The sequence below is a fragment of the Lithobates pipiens genome, unplaced genomic scaffold (genome assembly GCF_037356315.1).
Source record: "Lithobates pipiens isolate NorthernLeopardFrog02 unplaced genomic scaffold, aLitPip1_a1.2 Scaffold_19, whole genome shotgun sequence".
Taxonomy (NCBI): Eukaryota; Metazoa; Chordata; class Amphibia; order Anura; family Ranidae; genus Lithobates; species Lithobates pipiens.
The window spans coordinates 82313497-82325976 of record NW_027507764.1 but is presented as its reverse complement, the minus strand read 5'-3'; the positions used below and the strand labels follow the sequence as shown (position 1 = coordinate 82325976).

General features: G+C 45.9%; 1 protein-coding gene across 14 annotated transcripts in view; it reads right to left on the bottom strand.

The window, feature by feature from the left end:
* Positions 1–12480, bottom strand: part of KIAA1217 (KIAA1217 ortholog) — a 954123-nt gene that overhangs the window by 78779 nt on the left and 862864 nt on the right. For all 14 annotated transcript variants that reach the window (XM_077490971.1, XM_077490980.1, XM_077490973.1 and 11 more), the window contains one exon: positions 8024–8856. In XM_077490971.1, the coding sequence (XP_077347097.1) occupies positions 8024–8856 (833 nt within the window). The remainder of the gene's footprint in view (positions 1–8023; positions 8857–12480) is intronic.

The following is a 12480-nucleotide window of genomic DNA, read 5'->3' as shown; positions in this document are numbered from 1 at the left end:
CAACACGACCACCACCACCACCACCACATACCTTCCGCTTGAGTCACTGGAATTATTTTCCGATCCATATCAAGAGGACATTTCTGATGCGCAGCCACTCTTGGTATTGGATCAGGAAGAGGAGGTAGCAACAAGCGCTACTCAGCAGTCTGACGCCAGTACCCAGATCAGCCCAAGGAGGAGGTTGGTCCCCGGTGTTGCTGCCTACTCTACTTATAGCGGTGGGGAAGGTGACGTTGATGATGACGTGTCTAGTGATGTCACGTGGGTGCCCACAAGAGAGGAAGAGGAGGGGAGTTCAGAGGGAGATATGGACCAGCAGATAGGGAGGAGAAGCAGCAATGACTTACATTGCACAGCAGGGACAAAGCAGACTGCAAATGTATCAGGAGCGAGTCATCGACCATGTACGGTCACATCTGGCGCTCCCAGGACACCGGCACATGGCTCCGCAGTGTGGGCTTTTTTTAACGTGTCCGCTGCTGACAATAGCGTTGCCATCTGCAATCTTTGCAGTCAACGCGTTAGTCGCGGTAAGCCCAATACTCACCTAGGGACGACCGCCTTAAGAAGGCACATGAGCAGCCATCACCGAGCCCAGTGGGAGCAACGGAACACACAAAGCCACACTGCAGGCTCTCACCGTCCAGCCTCGTCTTCTACTTCTCCTTCTCCTCTCTCCTCACAATTGTCCTCCACTCCACCTTCCATCACGCCAAGCTCACATTTTTCTGCAAAAAGGCAGGCTTCCGTGGGCCTAATGTTTGAGCGTAAAAAAATGATGACGCCGGATAACCCTCTTGCCCAACGGTTGGCGGCTGGCTTGTCAGAACTCATAGCCCGCCAACTACTGCCATATAAACTGGTGGACTCGGAGGCCTTTCGCAAATTTGTGGCCATTGGAACACCACAATGGAAGGTCCCAGGAAGGAAGTATTTCTCAGAGAAGGGCATCCCAGAGCTATATGGCCATGTTCAGCGGCAAGTGAATGTATCTCTGGCACACAGTGTCGGTGCCAAGATACATCTGACCACAGACACGTGGTCTAGCAAACACGGGCAGGGAAGGTATATCAGTTTTACTGCCCACTGGGTGAACCTTCTGACGGCCGTCAAGCATGTAACCCGTGGCACCCGTGTAGATTTGGTTTTACCGCCACGGATTGCATGCAGGCCTGACTCTTCTTCTCCTCCTCCTACTCCATCCTCCTCCCTCTCCTCCTCAGCTGCCTCCTCCTTTTCCGCTGCTAGCGTCTCTTCCACTGCACCGCCCAAGCTCCCCAGAACCTATTCCACATGCCAGGTGAGACGTTGCCATGCCGTGCTGCGTCTGTTGTGCCTGGAAGCAAAGAGCCACACTGGCCCGGCACTCCTTTCAGCTTTGCGTTCACAGGCAGATGAGTGGCTAACACCGCTCAATTTGACAGTTGGTAAAGTGGTGTGTGACAACGGTGCCAATCTGCTTAGCGCATTGAAACAGGGCAAAATCACGCACGTGCCGTGCATGGCACACGTCTTAAACTTGGTCGTGCAGCGATTCCTTGTCAAATACCCTGGGGTCCAGGACATCTTGCGGCAGGCAAGGAAAATCTCGGCCCATTTCAGAAGATCTTACACGGCCATGGCTCGCCTTGCTGACATTCAGCGGCGACACCATCTGCCGGTCAGACGTCTTATTTGCGATTGCCCGACGCGATGGAACTCAACCTTCTATATGCTTGATAGGCTGCTCCAGCAGAAACGTGCAGTTAACGTCTACCTGTATGAACTCTGCGAAAGAAACGGTTCTGGGGAGCTGGGTTTTTTTTCACCGCGCCAGTGGCTGCTCATGCGCGACACATGCAGACTTCTGCGGCCATTTGAGGAGATCACCAAACTGGTCAGTCGCAGCCATGGCGCCATCAGTGACATGGTACCTTATGCCTTCTTTCTGGAGCGTGCATTGCGTCGTGTCATTGATCAGGCTGTGGAGGAGCAGGAGCGGGAAGATGAGGAAGTCGCAATGCTGGATGAATTCCCAGGGGGGGCTACTCTATCTGAGACAAGTCAACAACAGGAGTCTGATGAGGAGTCAGAGGAGGATGGTGCCGGGGCGGATGAGCAGGAGCAAGAAGAGCATGCTTTAAACCTTTCTGGGATCCCTGTTGTGCGAGGATGGGGAGAGGAGAATGAAGAGGACGACATTATCCTGGATGATGAGCAGGAGCCAGGCCACCACACCGCTTCCACTTTAGTGCAAATGGGGGCCTTCATGCTCCAGTGTTTTAATAGGGACCCCCGTATAAAAAGCATGAGGGTCAAGGACCAGTACTGGGTGGCAACGTACTTAGACCCCCGGTACAAACACAAAATGGCGGAAATGTTACCGCCGTCGCAGAGGGCTGTCAGAATGCAGCACTTCCAGGCCTTGCTTCGAGAAATGCTGCATTCTGCTTTTGCGTGCGCTGGCAGAGGAGCAATTCCCACTCCCAGAGAAGGATTTGCGGGTACCAATCCAACAGCGCCTGCAAGAAGAGGCCGGTTTGAAGATGTGTTGGTGACTTCGGATATGAGGTCATTCTTTCAGCCGACCCATCGACAGGTGTCATCCGGATCCAGCATCAGGGAACGCCTAGACCGTCAGGTGTCCGACTACATTGGGTTAACGGCCGATGTGGACGCTCTGAGGAGTGATGAACCCCTAGACTACTGGGTGGGCAGGCTTGACCTCTGGCCAGAGCTTGCCCAATTTGCAATCGAACTGTTGGCTTGCCCCTCATCCAGTGTCCTGTCCGAAAGGACGTTCAGCGCAGCAGGGGGGATTGTGACCGATAAGCGTACTCGCCTAGCTCACCACAGTGTTAACTACCTCACATTTCTAAAAATGAATGAGGCATGGATCTCGGAGGAATTCAACACATGTGATCAGTAGACCATGTATATGTCTATAAACAATTTTTGGAATCAAGCACACAGACCTTCTTAATTCATTTGGCTCACTTCCCTGACCCAAAAAAGCACACCGTACTATATGCCCCTACCCTCCTCTTTGAAGAGGTTGAGCGGTGTCATATTTCTACTGGGGCTGCTTATTATGAGGGGTTCCCACCATCCCTGTGCTGTGCTGACTTCCTCCTGGGTGTTCTTATTATGAGGGGCTCCCACCATCCCTGTGCTGTGCTGACTTCCTCCTGGGGGTTCTTATTATGAGGGGATCACACCATCCCTGTGCTGTGCTGACTTCCTCCTGGGGCTGCTTACGGTGCTGCTGTCAGCGCTGTATGTCACGGAGCTGCTGTCAGCGCTGTATGTCACGGAGCTGCTGTCAGCGCTGTATGTCACGGAGCTGCTGTCAGCGCTGTATGTCACGGAGCTGCTGTCAGCGCTGTATGTCACGGAGCTGCTGTCAGCGCTGTATGTCACGGAGCTGCTGTCAGCGCTGTATGTCACGGAGCTGCTGTCAGCGCTGTATGTCACGGAGCTGCTGTCAGCGCTGTATGTCACGGAGCTGCTGTCAGCGCTGTATGTCACGGAGCTGCTGTCAGCGCTGTATGTCACGGAGCTGCTGTCAGCGCTGTATGTCACGGAGCTGCTGTCAGCGCTGTATGTCACGGAGCTGCTGTCAGCGCTGTATGTCACGGAGCTGCTGTCAGCGCTGTATGTCACGGTGCTGCTGTCAGCGCTGTATGTCACGGAGCTGCTGTCAGCGCTGTATGTCACGGAGCTGCTGTCAGCGCTGTATGTCACGGTGCTGCTGTCAGCGCTGTATGTCACGGAGCTGCTGTCAGCGCTGTATGTCACGGAGCTGCTGTCAGCGCTGTATGTCACGGAGCTGCTGTCAGCGCTGTATGTCACGGAGCTGCTGTCAGCGCTGTATGTCACGGAGCTGCTGTCAGCGCTGTATGTCACGGAGCTGCTGTCAGCGCTGTATGTCACGGAGCTGCTGTCAGCGCTGTATGTCACGGTGCTGCTGTCAGCGCTGTATGTCACGGAGCTGCTGTCAGCGCTGTATGTCACGGAGCTGCTGTCAGTGCTGTATGTCACGGAGCTGCTGTCAGCGCTGTATGTCACGGAGCTGCTGTCAGCGCTGTATGTCACGGTGCTGCTGTCAGCGCTGTATGTCACGGAGCTGCTGTCAGCGCTGTATGTCACGGAGCTGCTGTCAGTGCTGTATGTCACGGAGCTGCTGTCAGCGCTGTATGTCACGGAGCTGCTGTCAGCGCTGTATGTCACGGAGCTGCTGTCAGCGCTGTATGTCACGGTGCTGCTGTCAGCGCTGTATGTCACGGAGCTGCTGTCAGCGCTGTATGTCACGGAGCTGCTGTCAGCGCTGTATGTCACGGAGATGCTGTCAGCGCTGTATGTCACGGAGCTGCTGTCAGCGCTGTATGTCACGGAGCTGCTGTCAGCGCTGTATGTCACGGTGCTGATGTCAGTGCTCTGTATTACGGTGCTGCTGTCAGTGCTCTGTATCTCCTGCACCCTCTTGTTTGCCTACCCTGGTCCCTGACCTTCCCTCTCCTCCATTGCCTTCATTAGCTCCATAGTCCTGAATTGTCAGAACAATTTCCCAAATAAAAAAAAAATGCTTGTAGTTATCGATCCCAAATTCACCTCATACATGTATTATGCTATTGTCCAGGTGGTGGGACTACGTGCTACCCCCTAATAATTACCCCGTGGCCGCAAATTCGACCTAAAGGTTTGCGAAATTCGCCTCCCATTGAAGTCAATGGAGCCCGCGGCGAACGGTCGTTTTCGCGAACGTTTGTGTCCGTTCGCGTTTCGCGTTCGCGAAACGTCCCGTCGGAAGTTCGTCCATCACTAGTGGTGTTACTACTGTCCCGCTCACTGTTCTCCTTGCTGAAGAGGAAGCTGTACATGAAGACCTGCAAGGCCAGAATTTCCCTGCTTTTGGTTCACTTATTCTGTGGGTCTATGCTGCCTCCACCTCTCCTGCGTCTTCTTGATAAGTTTCCTAATGATAATCAGATTAAACGCTATTAAGGTTGCCAACTTTTCCAAATTAAAACTACTCAACTCATGATTTATTTCAATAATTTAAAGTGAATCACTCATGTGCCACATCCGTAAAATTCATTGGAAAATAAAAGAAACCCTCTAGGTCGGACTTGGAAAGCAGATTGGAACAACAATAAATTGTCAAAAAAATAAAAAATGTCATTAAACATAAATACATAGACATAAGCAATATAAAATTATAAAAAGGTATCGTCCATTGAGGGCCACGCAATGGCCAGAAAAGACGGATGTTACATATACCCAAAGAACAAGATGATGTTTCAACAGTATGGCAAAACATGCGTGAGGCCCTGTGCGTCAACGCGTTTTGCTGGATCGCTTCCTCAGGACACACATTGGGGGGTATAGAAACATGTCTCACTGATCCGGACATATGCTACTGTCTACACAGGACTTTCCCTGGATGGGTGCCACAACAACAAAATAGCTAAAACCAGGATTTCAAAACTTGAAATATATATCACAAAGGGTGGTTCAGCCTCTAGGAGTAAATGAGAGCTTGTATGGTACACTTATCATCAGACAAAAGTAAAGTATTAGCTGCACTGAAGTCAGTCATCACATTCAGATCGGATAGTGATCACAACCCATTCAAAACTTTACAGTTGCATGAAGATTATCTATTTCACAGCTATAACCGTATATATCCACAGGGAGGCAACACCTGTAACGTGTGCCTGTATATCTTCCCCTGAAAACTACAACTGAATAAATCCACGGGGGGGGGGGGGGGGGGGCACACCTGTAATGCGTGCCTGTATAGCTTCCCCTGAAAGTACCATCCTATGTCCTGTGTAGACAGTAGCGTATGTCGGGATCAGTGAGACCTGTTTCTATACCCCCCAATGTGTGTGCTGAGGAAGCGATACAGTGAAACGCGTTGACACACAGGGGCTCACGCATGTTTTGATGCCACACTGTTGAAACATCATCTCGTTCTTTGGGTATATGTAATGTCTGTCTTTTCTGGCCATTGAGTGGCTGTCAATGGACAATACCTTTTTATCATTTTATATTGATTATGTCTATGTATTTATGTTTAATAAAATTTATTTTTTAAGACAATATATTGTTGTTCCAATCTGCTTTCAAAGTCCGACCTAGAGGGTTTTTTTTTTTTCATGATTTATTTCGTATTAGTAACATTAATACTAAGCTTATTTTACCACTTGGAGGCAACCCTTCCAATCATCAGGAAAGCAGCTTCGACAAGAGGAAGCCAAACTCTGAATCTACCAAGATGTCTGCCTTCACACAGGTGGAGTGTGCCTGTGTGAAGGTAGACATCTTAGTAGATGCAGATATTGGTTTCCTCTTCTTGGAGATGCCTTCCTGGCAATTGTTAGAAGGCAGATATCTTGTTGAAACCGTGCAGAACACGTGAAATCCGTAATGGGATATGATTAAGTTGCACCTTTTGCCTACTGCTTGCTTTTTTGGGCACACCTTCCAGAATTCAGGTCCTCTTTAGGAAGATAGTATTTATCTCTTTTTGCAGGTTTGTACTCTTACTAGAGACAAAGTCACAGGCAGCAGACATCAGAACTTTAGGACCTATGTGTGGTCACCCCTTCTACTCTACATGTCAAAGTTCTAGTTCTGAACGAAAATGGAAAAAAAAATGTTCCGTTTGCACAATGCAATAGGAGAAGCAACCACTATTCTTCCCCATGTAAGCTGTGATGATGGCATGATTTACAAGTAGGGCAGGAGCCGATATAACAAATTTAAACCCTGGATTAGACATCAACTGCTTGTCCATTAAAAGGAAAGCAGGCAAAAGTGTTAATTTGCTATATTACCTAATATTATATATAGGTTTGTATCAGAGTGTATATCTAAAGTTTTAGGAAAGTGACATTACATTTTAAGGGAAGGTCAGGAATAGAAGCTAAAAAAGCTGAAGCAAACCAACATTGGCATTCTGCAAAACCACAGCAATGTTTTTTTTCCAACCATCATTAGTTATCTCCCCATTAACAGCACAGCCATGAATAGCTTTCTAAAATATTCTAACACACATGCAGTTGAGTTAGTTGTTCATTAGAAAATATAAAATACATGCATCTCCTTACAGTATCGCAAAAAAAAATAAACTGTAGGCATCTAAACAAATATTGTTGGGTTCCATTTTGTTACTGAACAAGTAAACAATTGAATGCTGCATTTTAATTCAACAAGATAAGAAAGAGGAATAAGAAAAAGGCCCACAATGTCACATTGAATTTGAATTTGTAGGCTGCGTTTTTACTTCAAATCACAAAATGGTTGACTTTTTTTTTATGCAAAACAACAAATGCATGGCAAGAATAAGTACAATAGAAACAATTTTTTGTGCTTGCATACACACCACCCAATGCAGTATGATCAGATAATCAGATAAAGAAAAAAACAAATACCCAAACCCCACTGGATATGTCTAGCCACCATTTCTCAACAGTCCTAAAATTACATCAAAAGTTGGGAGGTGTACATTCAGGCACAATAAATTCCGCCTCATTTATAAAAGTTTTAGGTCCCAAATAACTATACCCATACCCACAAGAACAATATCTACATAAATAGCCACACTGATATAGGATATAGTACAAACATTTTTCACATAACAAAAACCCCTCACCAATAACATTAATTATGGCTAGTGTTAGGGCTTTTAGATATGTTAAAAAAAAGTGTTTTCTTATTTGAAATAAAAATGGTTGTATTAGATCCTAGCAGTGAAGTTTTACATGGAGGTTTGATTATATTGGGTATGGCTCTTGTGTTTAGAGCCCCTATGTTGCATGCCTTGGTGGCCCTTACAGTGTTTAACTGCCCATAGCTAACATTCAGGCTCCAAGTTTCTGAATCCATTGGTTAAGCTAGTACACTTTTAGAAATGAGGCTTTCTTTGAACTATTACTGTCACAACAGAAACCCAACTTGACCTAATAAATAAGAGTTCGTTAATTGACCACAAAGGGGGCAAAGAGAAAACAAAAGCATTACATAGTCTACTCACCGAGTATACATTTCTTTTTGTGCTACATGAGGAACTCCGTATCCACCGAATACTTGTTTTTCAGTGGGAGATGGTACAATATCAGCCATGCCTATTATTCCACCTGTGTTCCGGACCTTGGCCTCTACAAAAACTCCAGGTCCTTGTTCTTTTTTAAATGACTGTCGAATTGGAGAAGACCTCTCGCTTTGCATACCATGGGGAGGCACGTGGGCGTTGTGACCATGCATTTCCATCATCCTTATATCTGTCACCCTGTGAGGAGAGGCCGGAGGAGTTTTTGAGCCAAGTGTTGGCAAATGACTTTCTGAGTGTTTCCTAGACTTTTGTCTATAAACTGACTGTTCCATCATCTCCATTTGCATAGAAGAGTTTGAGTAAGTGCTAGAAGATCTCATTGCTCCCCTGTGGAAAGCAAGAAGGTGGTCTGGCATGTCCATTGAGTGCCCACCATGGGAAGATGCAATACTCATGCGACCTTCATGATACAGGTAAGGGTCCACATACATGCCATCATTGCGCATTAACTGGACATTTTTACCACCCAGATCCTCATCTGGTTTAACATCCCTCCTTTCCAAGATGGCACTAGGACTTGGTGATATGGATCGTGAGACTGGTAAGCTGGATATCCTTTCCCTTTGTATCGTGGTGTTGCTCTGCCCCACCAGAGGTCGTCCTCCATAGGGAATCCTTGACGGAGATGGTGGCATTGAATGCGGCACAGGGGTGGGAGGTGGAGATATCGGGCCTCCATGAGAGGGATATGTTGCTGACCCAGGTCGGTGGACTACTGGGCCCTCTCGAACAGAGTATGCAATATCTCTTTGCATCTACAAGGAAAAAGAAATAATGATTTTACCTAATGATTTATATCAAGTTCATTTGTTTACATTCTTTAGGATTTTCTATTGCCATTAATCTCCCCACTAGATAGATTCATCATATTTGCTCTGGTAACTTTTGTCACCGGTACGGAAAATGGGGGAAAATATATTTTGTGCCATCGATGGAGCAGGAAAAAAAGTAGAAACTTCACAATAGGGACACTGGTTCTGGTGACAAAACTGTCCAGGAGAGGACTCCCTTCATTTGGGGAGATCTCCTGTTATGTCTCAAGATTGGAAGTGAAGGGACATGTCCACAAAAAGACAGACAATTGAAAGAAAAAAAAACTAAAAAAAAATAGTCAGCAGTTCCAAACTCTCCCTTCAGTACCCAAAAGTAAACAATTAGATTTAGATATACTTTAATTTAGTAAATCATACAAATACTGGAACTTTTTGTACTACTTTACAAAAAACCTTTAACCATTCACATTGACTCCTAATTCTATGACACGGAAAGCACTGAAGTCAAAGACTCAGCATTACAGTGGTACAATTAGCATTTTAAGCAGGAAGTCAGTAATGGGAACCTACAAATCTCAAAATTTTCAGGAATTTTACCTGTTTACACCTTCTCATCTGATCCATTTTCACATTAAACATCCAGTAAGATTTATGGAATATGTATACTCTTTAATTAATAATAAATTAATAAGGATTTGCTCCTTGACCTGTTAGCTTACTGAAAAAAAAATATATATAATCCAAGCACTAAAAATCTTAGAGAACCTTTAACATTAAGGTACATTTGTTTTCAAACTTTTTAAATCTGTAACGTCCAACAAAGTAATACCAGTGATCCTGCCATGAAGGTCCTTGTTAAGGCACTTTCTTTTATGGGGTGAAAACATCTTGTGCCCCTACATTGTCACCCTGCCACATGCATCCAGATGTAGAATATAAGCAACTGTGCTGAAACACTTTCCAAAGGCAACCTCCACCATCAGGAAGCCAGTCCAGAGCAATAATGTGATGCTAATGTTAGCCCTTGTGCACACGGTCGGAGATTCCGACGACCAAATCCGTCGGAGTTATTCAGACGGATTAATTCCGGAAGAGGTCCGAAAGTGATGTTGCATACACACGGTCGGACTTGTGTATCCGATTGTGGATAACGTGATGACGTTATTTCGTTAGGACGGGACTACGTTCAGGCTAGTAGCCAATAGCTTTGGTCTAGGAATTTGATCTGAGCATGCGTGGCACCTTGTCCGTTGGAGTAGGCTACACATGATCGGAGTATGTCTGATCGGAGCATTTTGTCGGAAAATATATCCGGCAAGTTGGAAAAGTTGGTCCGACGGATATTCCGACGGAAACAGTCCGATGCAAACCGTCAAAACGCTCCGATAGGAAACATTCCGACGGAATCTCCGACCGTGTGTACAAGGGCTTAGAGTGAGCGCAGGTCAACTGGACATGGCTAAAAAGGGCTGTAGTAGATTAGCAGCACCGAAATGTAAGAAATTATGAAAATATATGATGCAAAGTACTGTAGAAAGCAGTTATACCAGTATGAGTTTGGATTTGCGTTAAACATTTAAACATTTCAATCTCCTTTATGTTAGTTCAACGACTTGTGACCAGAGTTCTGTTTGAGAAGTAGGTGCATCCAAGCTGACAGCGGTCAAAGTTGTTTATTTTTAGTACAATATGACTGCAGCAAAATATCACATGCTGATGAAAAAGATTCAGATCATGTGGAACTTACCGCAAGGAATATTTACTGCAAGTGACGCTCAGAGAAAGCGAGATGGTAAAATTAGGCTGGGAATTTTATTTGTTACTTTTTCAAGACCTGGGGCTCAAGTTACACAAGCTACATCCTGCACATGGACATTGATATCGAAGGTCCCATGCCAGCTAAGGAACGGCTTTAAAATGACCCTTTCTTCAGACACGCTTAGTTAAAGTAAACCTGTCAAGAGAGAAATACGAGGGGAGTCACTGCTGACCTCATTCTGAAAATCTAACCACCTGGTTGTTATGCTGTCTCATTGGCTTCAGTATTTTCGGAGTCACTGACCCAGGCCAGAACATCTATGCAGATCGGGAAAGTCAGGTGGTTCTTGCTCCAGTTTGCAGCTCAAATGGGACAGCATATCAAGAAGCAGTCCAGACTTTTCAGGAGGAGAGGTCATCAATGACAGCTTACACATTTCTTTCATGATAGATTTTTTATAAGGTGCAACACACTGTTGTTTTTATTATTATTTGGTAAAGCGTATCTAAAGACAATTTTTTTATGTATAGAGCAGAGCAATGTTTCCACCCTTTTTCAGTAATCCTTTGAAAGCATGCAAAATCTTGAGGCGCCCCAGTCTAAAATCCCCCCCCCCCGTCACACATTAGAATCTCATCTTTCACAACGGAGTCTTGAGTTCTCCCACTTCCTTTCATGTCAGGATTCTTCAGGCTCCCCTCTTACACATAATAGTCATCAGTCCCACCCTTTCACATCAAAGTCCTTAAGCTGGCCATAGATGAAGTGTAGATGGGAGGAATCCCGCCCGCTGAGCTATTGTGTTCTCCCGGCAGGGGGCAGGGGAGCTGTACCAGCCAGGAGAGCACACAATGATTATTGGTAATGGCTATAGTTGCTAGCAATAATCCCACAAAAAAATGCAACATGCTGGTTGTACCCAAGTTGATCAATCAATTTGGGTACAATCAGCCTGCCCATACATGGTTCAAATCTCAGCCGGTCCCAGCTGAACTGGCTGAGATTCAAACCGTCTATGGCGGAGTTTAGTTCCTCCCACCCTCCTTTTCCCATTAGACTCCTCTCCCCCCCATCCCCAGCTTTTAAGGAGCACCAGAGTGCTCAGTTGCCCCTCTTACATCAGAATTCTCTGCCCCCCCCCATTACATAAGGGTCCTCAGTACCCCCCTTTATATCAGAGTCCTCAGTCCCCCCATCTTTTACATCAGAGTCTTCAGTCATTGCCCCCCCCCTTTCCAAAAGGGTGTCCTACCATGTTGCCCTGAATATTGTCTGCCTGGATTAGTGTCGTGCATTTACATGGTGCTGGTGGCCAGGTGGCCTGCACCATGGAAATGATGCTGTGCAAAAATACCAGACACCCCTAGAAGCCCCAGATGACAAACTAGAGTGGATCAGTACCCAGGCTGTGAAGTTCTGGCGTAAGGAAAGATTAACAACACCCCTTCATTTATTTATTTTTCTGTTTGTGTCCCATTGGGAAGATCCCCCTTCTTCTCCTGTCCCAATGAAATCATAACAGAAAGTGATATCCCTTCAATGGGAGGAGAATACACTTTTGGACAGTTGCTCACTGAATAGATGTCCCCATTGGAAGATTTCCCCTCACCAACTGTTGGAACTGGTTATCAGGACAAACAAAGTGCGTAACTCTCCCTTAGGGAACAAAGGCAACAATACAAGCCTGACATAGATTCTAGCTATTCACTACATTAGCAGAAACTAAAGAAAAAAGGTTTTGTTTAGAAACACTATAAACTCCATAGTAACTTTGTAAGAAGCCTTATTATTTGTTAACAGTAGTATGAACATTTATTCTATATCACAAAGATCCATGTCTTTTTGCT